Here is a 12,254-nt window from a genome sequence, read left to right on the forward strand (position 1 = left end):
ATCTGAGATTGTCGCCTCCGACGCGTTAAGACGCCGAGCTTGAGCCTCTGGGAAGTGTCTAGGAAGCGTCTAGGAAGTGTCGATGAGGTGTCGATGAGGTGTCGATGAGGTGTCGATGAGGTGTCGAGGAGGTGTCTCGCCTCCGAACACGTAGACGCGCCACCCGCCGGCGCCGGTGAGCACCGTGGCGGAGCAGTGGCCGGCGCGGGGCCGCGGCACGGAGCCGGAAGTGTGGACCGCGCTCCACGAAAGCTCCTCGACGTGCAGCAGCCAGAGCGACGCCATCGGTGCGTAGCCCGACGGGCCTGCGTGCTGAATGCACCGAGGTCAGGGCGGGAGGACGGTCTTGTGCAGAGTCTTTAGAGCAGCGCGTGAACGCATGCAATGAACACAGCGGAATATACGGTCGAATGCCAGCGGAGTACGTGTCCTCTGCGCGCGAGTTGGAGTGCAAGAGTGCGTGTTCCGCGTCTAGCCCGACGCGCCGGCCCCGCCGATCAGCAGCACGCGCGGGCCGCACGCACACGCAGTGCCGTCGCGGCACGGCGGCGGCACGCCGCCAGACGTGTCTGCGACCTCCCAGCCACGCGCCTGTGAGCACTCCGACGGTGAACTCCTCCCACCAATGCACGGTCGGTGAGAGGGAGAGCATCTCTGACGCCGCGTCGGCCCGCGTCGAGCACGCCTCCGCCAGCCCGCGCAACGGGAGGCTCCAGACGTCCATCTGCAGCGCGCCAGCGGCGGGGGAGTCGCCCCCCATCACCCACAAGCGGTCGGCGCAGACGGCGGCCGCATGGGTGCCGCGCGGCGGCGGCGGTGGGCCCGGCAACGACGGAGACGCCCACGCCATGGATTGCCTGATTGAGAACCATTCCCACCACTCATTCATCATTCATGATTAGTGGGACGGCGCACGAGTTGACTCGCACGTGTCGAGGACAGGAGTGTCGCACAGCGAGCCGCGCCCGCGGTGGCCTCCGAAGACGATCGCAAGGCCGCGGTACGCGCACATGGTGTGCCCCCATCGCTGCTCGGGCGCCGCGCCGCCAATGGTCGGCTCGGACCAGACGCCGCTCAGCAAGTCGAGCACACAGATGCTCGCCGCAAGCCGGCCGGAGTTTGCCCGTCCGCCATAGACGAGCAGCCGCGCGCCAACCACCACGCACGCGTGTCTGTACCGCGCCGGCGCGCCCTGCTCCGCCAGCCGCGTCCAGCCCCCGACGGTCAGGCGCCGCAAAGCGCTCGGCGGCGCACCCCCCGGTGGATGTTCCGGCTCGCTGGCCAACGGCGTCGCTGAGGGCGGCGCAACATGCGCCGGGTGCGCCGGGTGCGCCGTGGGCGTCACGGCGCCGTTTGGCACGGGGGGCGGCTCGGTAGAGTTGGGGTGATTGGCGGCCGCTGGCGGCACGGCTTCGGCACCCGCCGTGCCGTTGGGCGCCGCCGTGTCAGCGCCCGCTTCGCCGCACTCGCCATCCGCCCGTGCCTCGTTTGTGGCCGGAGGGACGAGCTCGAGTGGCGGCCAGCGCCACCATTCGGGGGCGAGCTCCTCGAGCGCGCGCGTGTACCTGTGTCCGGGGGCGGACGCTCCCTCCGCTCTGCACTTGGCAAGGCGTGGGCACTCGGCCGCTGCGTGCGCAGAGGCTGACGCCCACGGATGAGGCCCGCAGGGCGGGCGGAGCGGCGCACATAAACATCGCCTCCATCTTGGAGGTGTTGCCGAGCTGGCACCAGGCCGAGTAGCGCGCCCGCCCCTCCGCATCGAAGAGGCTCGGCCGCGGCGCGTTGCAGGCGCCGTGCTGTGCCTGCTTTGCGAGTGCATCGAGCAGCAGCCGGTCCGACACGTCGATCGCATCGTTGCCGTGCACGAGCTCCTCGCCGTAGCGGAGGGCCAGGTCGAACTTCTCGGGGAAGCCGAGCACGGGGGCGTCGGACGCTCCACTCCCGCGCATGTGTTGGTTGGTTGAGGGTAGTGCACACCGTGGTGCACTGGCTGCCACACACAGAGGCGCCCCCACAAGTTGTGCAAATCAAGAAACCCTGTTCTTGGCCCTGGGTGTGTGTGTGCGGTGTGTGTGTGTGTGTGTGTGTGTGTGTGAAAAAAAAACTGTTCAGTTTTCAAAGGCAAAAACGCCAGCCTACGCCCTCCCCTCACACTGACACTTCTCCCCTATTCCCGTCTTTAGGTTGCGCACATCTCCCAGCGAGCTAGGTTCTCCGCTTTTTCTCCCCTAGTCATCTGCCCGCGCCGCGCGCCTCTGTGGGCGTCTAGTGCAGCCACTGACAGAACTGTTCCAAAGGAGTGGTCAACGTCTCGCCTGAAGTCGGGTGGGCTCGCGCACTGCTTAGCCCTAGGGGAGGGGTGTGTGTGAGGTGTCGGAATGGTAAGGTTTCAGGCCGCCAAGGTGTGGGGGATTTGGGGGATGAGTCAGGAGCCAGCAGCCTTCCTGCTGGACCTGAGTTCACAGCTCCTCCGCCCGACGGGGTGGTCCCTTGGATTCGGGCCCCGCTCCCTTTTCCTGCGCCTGGTCTGTCCCTGTCAAGTGTGTGTTGCGAGATGCAGAGCTGGTTAGGCTGGAGCGCGGGCGGTGCGGTGGCAGGCGAGGGCAGCGCGGTAGGCGAGAGGCGGCCGCGGGGCTTCGAGTGGCGCGATAGGAGGGTAGGCTGGCTGTGGAGGGGCGCCGCGTGGCCTCGGCAAATGAGTAGTGCTTTATGAGCGGCCAGTTTTGTGCGTATTGCATATCGACCCTCCGGTGTGGCCTATTTGGTCCAGCTTTCGGTTCGGGGACTTTTTGTTCTTTGTTTCGAGCCCAGCTGGTCCATTTCGTATTCCCATAGCGCGCGGGTGCGCGGCAGCCTCGCCAACCGAGGCGACATTGGCGACCAGGGGCGACCAGGGGCGACCAGGGTTCAGTTCAGACCATTGCGGCGCCCCAAATTTTTTTCAATGGGCTCGGTCAGTGGGCGTTTCAGGAGGCGCCCGCCCGGGAAAAACTCGCCAGTAAAACTCCCCCCCCGCCCCAGGAGGTGGGAGTTTCCCGGAGGCGCCCATTGGCGCGCCCTCCTTTTTTTCGGGGGTCCGATTTTTTTTCTTGTGTGTGTGTGTGTGTGTGTGTGTGTGTGTTTTCGTGTGTGTGTGTGCTCCCCCCCCCCTGGGTGTAGGTATGTTGTTGGCTGTTGGCAAAGACAGGGAGCTCCCCCAAATTCCCAAGGGGGGGGGGGGGGGGGCGAATCACTTTAAAAAGGGGCCGATTGGGGCTGTGGCCTATCTGTCTGTCCAGAGGGGCAGAGGCCTTTCTTACAAAAGAAAATTGTTTGGTATTGCTTTCTTTATTGTAAAATTCTTTCATTATCAATCACGAGAGAGAGAGATTTTTAGCAATACCAAACAACTCTAACACTCACACGTAATTTGGGGCCTGGAGCCCTGTTCACGCGCGCGCGAGACGTGCAGACAGGGTTGCCAGGTGAGAGCGAATGGCGCGGTTCACGCCTCGCACAACAGAGAGAGAGATGCGCTCTGCATGGTGGGACATAAAAGAGAGCGAGTACTTGGGCGAGTAGGCCGTGCGGTCAACGCTGCCGCGCGCGACTTTGCGCGCGAGGCGGCGCAGCTTGAGAACGGCGGTGGGCGAGAAGCCGCCGCCGAACGTCTCGTGGAGCAGCAGGTTGAAGTTGTTGCGCTTGACAAAGATCGCGTCGTGGTAGAAACCGCGATGCGCCTTGACGTAGCCGTGGCCGGTCTTGTGGGAGAAGGGTTGGCTGGGCTGCCCGCGCGCCTTGCAGCCAATCACGCGCGGTCCCACGCACGCAGTCCTTAGTCCTTAAGAGAGAGAGGTCAGTCAGTCAGGGAGAGAGAGAGAGAGAGACTATTCTTTCATCTTTCTTGAGGTCAGTCCTTGAGCCAGAATGCATTATGCAGAATCTTATGTATGTATGTATGTACAAAGAGAGAGGACTCGAGGTAGATTTGGGGAGGGCGCGAGTGGGAGACTTTTCGGCGGTCGAAATGCGTTTTGAAGGAGGGAACGACTCCGCCGAGTCGACAAAACACCTGGCAACCCTGTCTGCACGTCTCGCGCGCGCGTGAACAGGGCAACAGTCTCCAGGGGCTCCAGGCCCCAAATGATGTGTGAGTGTTAGAGTTGTTTGGTATTGCGAAAAATCTCTCTCCGAGTCGGGGATTGAGATGGCACAATCCATCACCGCAGAAGTGTGACACTCCAGAGCGATGCGAACGCCAACGGAAAGGATATCAATCCACTGCTCACCATCCGGATGCTTCCCGAAGAACTTGCGCAGCTGCTCTTGGCGAGCTTGCGTACCGGAGGGTTGCGTAGGTCGACCTTCTCAAACGTGCAGACTGAGGCCACCTCGATCGCCAAACCACATTTCAATGTGGCCCGCGGCTAGGTTGGGGCGGGAGTCCGGCTCAAGCATCGCCGTGAAGCCCACAACGGCCGTCGTGTGAGGCCTGGAATCGCGGTCACAAAATTTCGCAGTCGGCGTGCGCTTGTTCACAGCTAGAGGACCGAGAAACACATTCTGATAATCCAGCCTAGGCCTCGACAGGCCTCGACACCTCGACAGCAGCTCGACACCCTCGACACCGGGCCTCGACACCTCGACACCAGGGCTCAGGTACCACGCATCTTGCGCGCCTGCTTGTTGATGTTGTCGGCGTCGCCCGCCACCGCCGCTTAGGTTAGGTAGGAAGGTGAAGAACAGCCAGGCTCGGACTGGACACCAACGCGGTATGGGTGGACGCGACCGCCGCCATGGAGATCGGCTGCGTGTGGTGGAAGGACGACAAAGGAGGAGGCGCGCTCGCCGACGCCGCCCCATACACCGTCCAGTCCGTGTTTGTTAGTGCTCACCGCTTCCTTGGGGGGGGGGGGTCCTCCATCCATCGCAGGGGCAAGGTTTTGTGTGAGTGAGTGAGTATTCTTGATACGAAACCACGACGACACACACCAGTCGACTCGCATCGGTTGCCTCCATGAACGGCGGAGCTATTCTCGCGCCCACACCACACCTGGCTCCAACGTGGACACGCCCATAGCTGGGGACACTACTAGGTCATGCATGGCATCAGAAGTTTTATCTCTGGGCCCCGAAACGCATCTCTAGCAGCGTCGTTACGCATGAGCCCTCCCCTCCTGGGCGCATGCGCCTCACATCTCGCCAGAGCATAAGCCCTTGGCATAGTCTGAGGGTTAGGTTTCTGGAGCCTCGGGTGCTTTTACGCTTTTGATCGGGTCAGGGGAGAGTGCGACTTTTACCACTTTGGTCGTCTCGGAGCGCCCAACTTTTAGCATGTTTCAAAAATTTCTTCGGCGCTGCGCGCCGCGGGTGCAGCAAGTACTAGCTATCCCTATCGTCCCGCAACGGCAAAGTAGTTCCCGCACACTATGGCTAAAAAAATGCTGCCGCTCGCCCCTCGAAAGCGCCCGCCGGTGTTTGTCCAAACATGTAGCGCTACAAGTTTGTGACACATAAGGACGCATCCTCCCACAACACTTCACCCGCTGGCTTGGTTGCAGCTGCCGAGGTACTATCTGCCGGCTTGGGGGGGCTAGTGGCATTCGCCGGAGAGTAGAATGTCCAAAATTTTCGCGCGCCTGCGGCGGCGCGACTTTTACCATTTTGCCCCGGGCGGGCCCACTTTTGTCGTTTTGCCCCAAATCTACGGCTAGCCGTGCTTTTAGCGTTTTGACCCAAATCGGCCGAACTTTTAGGATACCCTCAGACTATGGCCCTTGGTGTGCAGCGAGACGAGTTTTTTGCCATCGCCGCGAGCAGCAAGCCGCCCGCCGCAAACAGCCGGAGGCATCGCCACGGCACTGACTGCGCCGCGATCCCGCACCCGTCGACGAAGCTCCCCCCGCGGAAGACCGCGCGTAGCGACGCCTTGACGATCGAGATGAGCGCGCTCGAGGCTCGCCCACCTACTGCCCCTGAGAGTTGGTTACGAGTGGGATCAGCTCCCCCCCTTGGGATCACAGCTTCCACGACCTCACACCCAACATCACAGGTGGGATCAGAGAGAGACTCCACACCGGACACCGCCCGGGCACAGCCTCCCTACCCATCGGATTGCACAGGGCCCCCTCGGAGCAGCCCACACACAATCACGCATCGGCAGAATTAGTGCCTGAGTCAGGCAGACAGCACAGACAAGGAGAGGAGAGAGAGGGAGGAGAGAGAGAGAGAGGAGAGAGGAGAGGGTGAGGGAGTGTGCACACGTGAGGAGTGGGGAGGGTGTCTGTGGTGGGCTGTAGTCATACTACGTGGTTACAACCACGCGCCCCTCACAGGAGCTTAAGGTAGAGTGGAGCGCCCTAGACGCCTCGGTGCCTCCCACCGGCGTGAAGACCATCCGGATCTACCCAGCCCGCCCTCCGGACAAGCTGGTCCCCGCGATGGTCCACGGTCCTCCGTCGCCTGGTTCATAAATAAATAAAACAGACATCCCAAGCTAGGGCTGGGTCGAGGACAGACACGTCCCCACCTTTGCAGGATTTTGCAAAAGCGAGGGGGGAGGGCGCATCGCGGCGCGGAGAGGGCTGGGCACGGGCACAGGGGGTCTCTCTGGTTCACACACACACACACACCTGAGGTTTTCTCCAAACAGACTTGAAAACTCTCACAAGACGCTGTCACGCCTCCGTGCTGCCGGTCGCTTTGCTGGCCGTCGTAAAAGATGGCATCCATCAGGCATTCGACGCTCCACATCGGCAACTGGGCGATGACCTGGCTGCAGGCCTTCCTCACTGCCGTCTCGCACAACCGGCCTTTCCATCGCCCGCTCGGCCGGCACGAATCGCAGGTCGCCGGCGCCAGCTTCCTGCGATGCCTGCCCGGTGTGGGCTCGCCATTTGACACGCCAAGGGAGGCGGCTATGCCACGCGTGCCGTCAGCGCGCCTGATGTCGACAAACGTATTGAGTGGCAGCGGCTGCTGCGAGTCGGATCAACAATACCGCAGTTTACTGCGGATGCAAACAATCGGCGCGTGGGCCATGCAGCGTGCGCTCGAGTGCTACAACCGCACCCGTGTGCCTGCGGCTGCGCAGGCGGCGATCCTTCACTTTCGCTGCTCGGACGCGCCCTTCAGCCGCCACACGGCCTACCACTTTTTGCGCTACTCGGGCTGGCGGCTGCAGATTGACCGCCTGCTCGCCGCGGGCAAGCTGCAGGCGGGTGATGCGCTGCACGTGGTCGGCTGCTTTCACCACGAGTCGGAGACGTTTTGGGAGGCGGCGTACGCAACGCGCTTCTCGGTCGAGGCCCAGTGCCGCGCATACGCGGAGCACCTCGTGCGCCACCTCGCAAACTCGACTCCGCTCGCGCCCTCGCTGCACGAATGCGAGCACGGCATGGTGGACGAGTTTGTCGCGATGCTGCGCGCACCGGCGGTCCTCTCCGCCGCCAGCTCGATGTCCTTCGTCGCAGGCTACTTTGGCCGTGCGGGCACCTCGGGCGCCTTCCAAGCGGCCAGCCTTCTGGTCGAGGCGAGGAGCGGGCTGGCCGCAACCTCGAGCTGCAAGAACAAGCCGACCTGCCCCGAGGCTGCCACGGCCCTGTCGGGGCCGGCCGGGCAGCTTCCGCCTAAGTGGTGCTTGTCTTGCGACAGGGCCCCGTGGCTGGTGCCCTCCTCCCACCTGCTCACCCACGCCGAGGTGCCCGACTACCTCGACACCGCCCACGTCCTCGCCCTCCTCGACCCGCCCGCCCCCGCCGGCGCAGCGCCGTCGGCTGGGCACGCGGCAGCAGCGTCGGCAGCAGCTGAGCGCCCGAGCTCTTGCGCCGCTCGGCCGGCCTCGAGCGTCTCGGGCGTCGTGGTGACCAGCGCCGGCGGCGCGGGCACCACCTCCCTCCTGCTCGCCCTCCGGCTCGCCGGGCTGCCGACCAACACAGTCGACGGGAGTGACGGCCTCAAGCACATGCGCGCGGCGAGGAGCGGGGTCCGCCTACGCCGCGCGCCGCCCCCTCTCGGCACGCGGCCGCTGCTCCTCTTTCTGTACGACGACCCGGTCCGCGCCACTCTCTCCTTTGCGCGCCGCGGCTGGGCCAACTTCCAGGCCTTTCGCCTCGAGGCGGGCGGCGCCCGGTTTCCAAAGCCGCTGCAGAACCACCGCTGCGTCGCCGCCGCGAAGCGTGAGTTCATCGACGACCAGAGGCGGCGGCGCGAGGCGGAGCCGTGGACTCTTCGCCTCTCCATTCCGATGAGAAGTCATGATTCATAGGCGGCGCGAGGCGGAGCTGGCTGCCGCCTTGCACCCGGGCGGGGCGGCGGCCTCGCCGCCCCCGCCGTCGCCCCGGAGGAGGGGAGGCGGTGCGACGCGGTGCGAACTACTCGACGGTGCTGTAGCCTTCCACGAACCGTCCACGAGCCTTCTCTGAACTCTCCTATAGGTCCACCTCCGCCGGCAGCGAGAGCGGGCGCGGCAGCTCGGAGGCGGGCGAGGCTTCCCTGAGCCTCGGAGGCCATTTCGTAGGCAACGAGAGCGTGCGCAGCTGCTCAGAGACAGTGGCGCTGCGCGGGCTCAGCTCGCCGGGCGCGGCGGAGGATTGGATCGGGCTCGAGCGCCACTGGGACGAGTGGGTGGCGGCGGCGTGCGCGGGCCGGCTGCGCGGCAGCGGAGGAGGGCCGCCGCTCGACGTTTGCGCAGCGCGTCGCCCAGCCCGCCGCCCTCGCCCGGCCCGCACGCCACCGGCCAGCTCGAGGGGCGCGGCGCCGTCTGTTTGGTTGGGTTCCTCCGGACGTTTGCTTCGCCGCCCGTGTACGTGGGCATCGCCAGGGCCGCACGCGCGCTGGGCGACGTCGATGTCTTTGCGGTCGTCGCCAATGGGGCCGGCGACACCGCCAAAGGGCAGGCCGGGGCGGTGCCATCCGAGCAGGTTGCCGCGGCGCGGGCGCACTTGCAGCCCAGGGAGTGGGTCACTGCGCAGCCAGAGATGGCTCTGCCAGCCGCGTGCCCTAACTGCCTCGGCCAGCTGGCCAAGTTTGAGCAGTGCATGGCGCTCGTGCGGTCGGCGGAGCGTCGGGACGGCGGCCGCTACACGTGGGTGGTCAAGATGCGGCCGGATTGCGTCCCCTGTGGCGACGTGCCGCCCGTCGCCAGCTTGCGGCGGCCCGCAGACAACGTGGCGCTCGCCGCGGGCGGCGACTTGTTTGTGCTCTACCCACGCCCACTGGCGGAGGCCGTCGCGAGCGGCTGGCGGCGGGTGGACTGCCGGCGGCACCACCGTGTGTTTGGCGGCAACCTTACGGGGTGCAACCACGTCGCAGAGGCGGCGCTCCGCGCCGCCGGAGGGCAGTCGCGGACCACGGGCCAGTTTGACTGCGACATTGTGCGCACCGCGGAGGGAGCCCGCTCCATGTTTCAGTTTGGAAAGTACGCCCTCCACGGCGCGCTGTGGGGCGACGTGGAGGGGTGGACGCCCAACCGGACCCTGTACAAGGGATCCGGCGTCGTCGCGGCGACGGCTACGCGCTTCTGCGGCAGGGAGTGGGGCGGGAGGTACGTGTCAGCCCGCAGTACATTCACATAGGTTAGGCGCAGGTTGGTACGGCTCGCTACCTCCAGTATCGTAGTCTTTGTTAGTATCGAGGTGTCGTGAGTTTTGGCACTGATCAAATGAGTTCCGCACACGCACAGCGCTGCGCGCTGCGGGCCCCCATGAGGCATGAGCATGACCCGCACCCGCCACCTCCGGCGCTCCGCCCGACCCTCCGTTCACGGCTATGCTAGAATGCTTAAAGCCGTACGTACCCAGAGGAACCCAGTACGACTTTTTTTTGCGACTAGAGAAGGTATAATAACGTATAAAGGGTTAGTCAAGGTAATCCAATTATCTCCTCGCCCTCTGTGGAGGCCGCCGCATTCGTGCCGTCGGCTGGCGTCGGCATCGCGGTCGCGCGCCGCCACTGCTCGTCGTCAAGCATGTGCCAGTACTGCTCGCCCTGGTAGCCGTCGTATTCGACCTCGTGCACGAGCCGGCCGTCCACGTCCTCCTCCCGCCCCGCGATGGTGGCCGGCCACCACAAGCCTTGCTCGCCCAGGATCTCGACGTGCGTTCCCGTCTCCACGATGGTGTGCCCCGCCTGCTTCGCCGTCTCGTCCACCCGCAGCCGCTCCCGCCGCTCCCTCTGGCCCTCCCTCGCCGTCGGAAGGGCGTAGTTCGGACCGCTCTCCTCCACGCCGGACAGCACGTCCGCGGCGCTCACCGCCTCGACGTCCGTCGCCTCCTCCGCCGCCGGCTCGGTCGAGCCGCCCGCCGCCTCCCGTCGTCGGCGCTGCCGCTCGCGCTCGTGGTGTGCTGCTCGGCGCTGGCTCCGGCTCAGGTCAGAGGGCCCAGCGACTCGTCGGTTGGGTGTAAACGGGCATCCCCGAGTGGCTTCAAACCAAACAGGGTGTGAATAGAGCTGTCTTGATGGTGCTGAGGACGAAGCCACCTCAAACTTTGATGAAGCCGCGAGTTTTTATAGTTTTCATTAGCTGTGAATAGTTATTGCGCCCGCCGCAGCCCGCCCTATTCCACTGGGCACGCGCCACGGGCCACGAGAGCCCTGGAAGAGCCCAGCTGGCATGTTCTATCGCCCGGGTGGCGGGCTGTCTGCATACAGACGTCTCGTCGCCATGGCTGACGCACGACTGGTCCGACGTGCGGTGGGAGTTTGACCTCAGACAGGCCGTCGGTGTCGGCGGGCTGACGGCGGCCGCCGGAATCGCGATTCGCTCTGCCAGCTGCCAGCAGCCTCGTGTCGCGGCTCTCACAGGTGCAGCTGCCAGCAGCCTCGTGTCGCGGCTCTCAGCGGTGGTGATTGGTCTTTGCGCCGTCGCTCGACGGCGTCACCACCCATCCGATCTGCGCAGCTCCTGCAGCTCCTGCAGCTCCTGCTGTCAGTCTTCTACTCTCACTCGCCGCGCGCGGATTGTGCGCCGCACCAGCAGGACACATGCTCATGCAAACAGTGCGAGAACTTGGTTGCGCCGCTTAGTGGCGGCGCTGCTTTAGAGGAAGCGGCAGCGTGGGAAGCACAGCAGATGGAGGCGGCGCGGCATGCCAAGGAGCTGCAATCGCAGTACTGGGGGCGGCAGCGCCAGCAACGAGCAAGGAGAGACTGGCGGAGGTTGAGCGGCTGAGTGCAGCAAGGGCCAAGGGCAAGAAAAAGGAATGTGGGCGTGGGCGATACGGGCGCCGCTAGGCTCAACGAGGAGATGCTGTGCAGTTAGAGAGCTCGTAGCGAGCTCGATTTTGGATGAGAATTTAGATGAGAAATCCCTCAATTTTGAGAAAAAACGCCAAAAAATCGGCGCCTGCGGCGGGCCAGCCTCCGGCGGCGCCTGCGGCGGGCCGCTGGGGCTTCCTCCCCAGACCCCGTTTACACCCGAGCTATGCCCCACGACCTGAGCCGGAGCCGCTCGACGGCACGCCGCCGCCCTCGTGCACGCACGCCGCCTGCGGTTCCTTTTTTACCCATCTCGCACAGTAGAGGTGTCCGTTTTTATTTATTTACACAAGCAAAAAAGTGACTTCACGTTGCGCATTTCTCTTATTTAATCGCAGCTCTCTAAATCTCCCTCTCTCCATTGGCCGTGCCCGTGGGCGACGGCCGGCCGTGCTGCAGGATACAGGCGGCTCGGGCCCTCAGCTGAACGAGATTTGGCAGCGAACGGCGCCGCACGGGATGCGGTGGCGCCGGCGACCGGCCTGCTGCCGCAGTTGGGGCGGCCCTCGGGCTCCCGTTCTCGGAGCGCTGGCTGGAGAACTGCGGTGCCGCGCTGAGGGTCACGCGCTCGTTGGAAGAGCGTGCCGTGGCAGCCAGGATGGCGGCGCTAGTCGCCGGCGCGGAGTCGCGCCTTGATGCCGGCGCCGCCGAGCCAAACACGTCGAAGCACCTCACGACCTGACCGCTTCGCACTGCGAGCAGGCCGGCCGTCTCCGCGTCTAGCGTGTTGATACGATCGAGGAGGTCGACACCGTTAGCGTTGCCGCGAAAGGACACCTCCATATCGCGCGCAACCTCGTCCGACGCTACGATGAAGCAGGCGACGCATAGGACGGGAAGCGGCGTGTAGAGGCCAAGGGCGGGCAGGAACTCGAGCGGCAGCATTAGCATGTAGATGACGGCGAGCCCGACCATGTAGTAGTGAAAGAGCGTAGGCACTCGCGGTGGCGCGTGCAGGGACTCGATCGCCTCAAAGTCTCGAGAGAGCTGCGTGACTTGTGCGTCCACGGCGAGTGCAT

The 12,254-nt window shown here is 64.6% G+C and overlaps 4 protein-coding genes across 4 annotated transcripts; 1 reads left to right on the plus strand and 3 right to left on the minus strand.

Moving 5' to 3' along the window:
- Positions 1 to 183: 183 nt before the first annotated feature.
- Positions 184 to 1,949, minus strand: EMIHUDRAFT_471361 (hypothetical protein; the record flags this gene model as incomplete). Its single annotated transcript, XM_005793150.1, has 5 exons — positions 184 to 305; positions 486 to 591; positions 662 to 857; positions 930 to 1,565; positions 1,687 to 1,949. Coding segments are annotated over 5 exons (1,323 nt in total), but the record flags the coding sequence as incomplete, so codon positions are not given.
- Positions 1,950 to 6,700: 4,751 nt separating this feature from the next.
- Positions 6,701 to 9,623, plus strand: EMIHUDRAFT_251046 (hypothetical protein; the record flags this gene model as incomplete). Its single annotated transcript, XM_005793151.1, has 5 exons — positions 6,701 to 7,611; positions 7,825 to 8,199; positions 8,415 to 8,661; positions 8,727 to 9,523; positions 9,590 to 9,623. 5 exons carry the CDS (start codon positions 6,701 to 6,703, stop codon positions 9,621 to 9,623), a joined length of 2,364 nt encoding a protein of 787 aa, XP_005793208.1.
- Positions 9,624 to 9,858: 235 nt separating this feature from the next.
- Positions 9,859 to 10,335, minus strand: EMIHUDRAFT_372782 (hypothetical protein; the record flags this gene model as incomplete). The annotated part of the gene is made up of 1 exon (XM_005793152.1): positions 9,859 to 10,335. A coding segment is annotated over one exon (477 nt), but the record flags the coding sequence as incomplete, so codon positions are not given.
- Positions 10,336 to 11,577: 1,242 nt separating this feature from the next.
- EMIHUDRAFT_251049 (hypothetical protein) lies at positions 11,578 to 12,150 on the minus strand (the record flags this gene model as incomplete). The annotated part of the gene is made up of 1 exon (XM_005793153.1): positions 11,578 to 12,150. One exon carries the CDS (start codon positions 12,148 to 12,150, stop codon positions 11,578 to 11,580), a length of 573 nt encoding a protein of 190 aa, XP_005793210.1.
- Between the last annotated feature and the right edge of the window lie 104 nt (positions 12,151 to 12,254).

This window comes from Emiliania huxleyi (genome assembly GCF_000372725.1).
Source record: "Emiliania huxleyi CCMP1516 unplaced genomic scaffold EMIHUscaffold_1029, whole genome shotgun sequence".
Taxonomy (NCBI): Eukaryota; Haptophyta; order Isochrysidales; family Noelaerhabdaceae; genus Emiliania; species Emiliania huxleyi.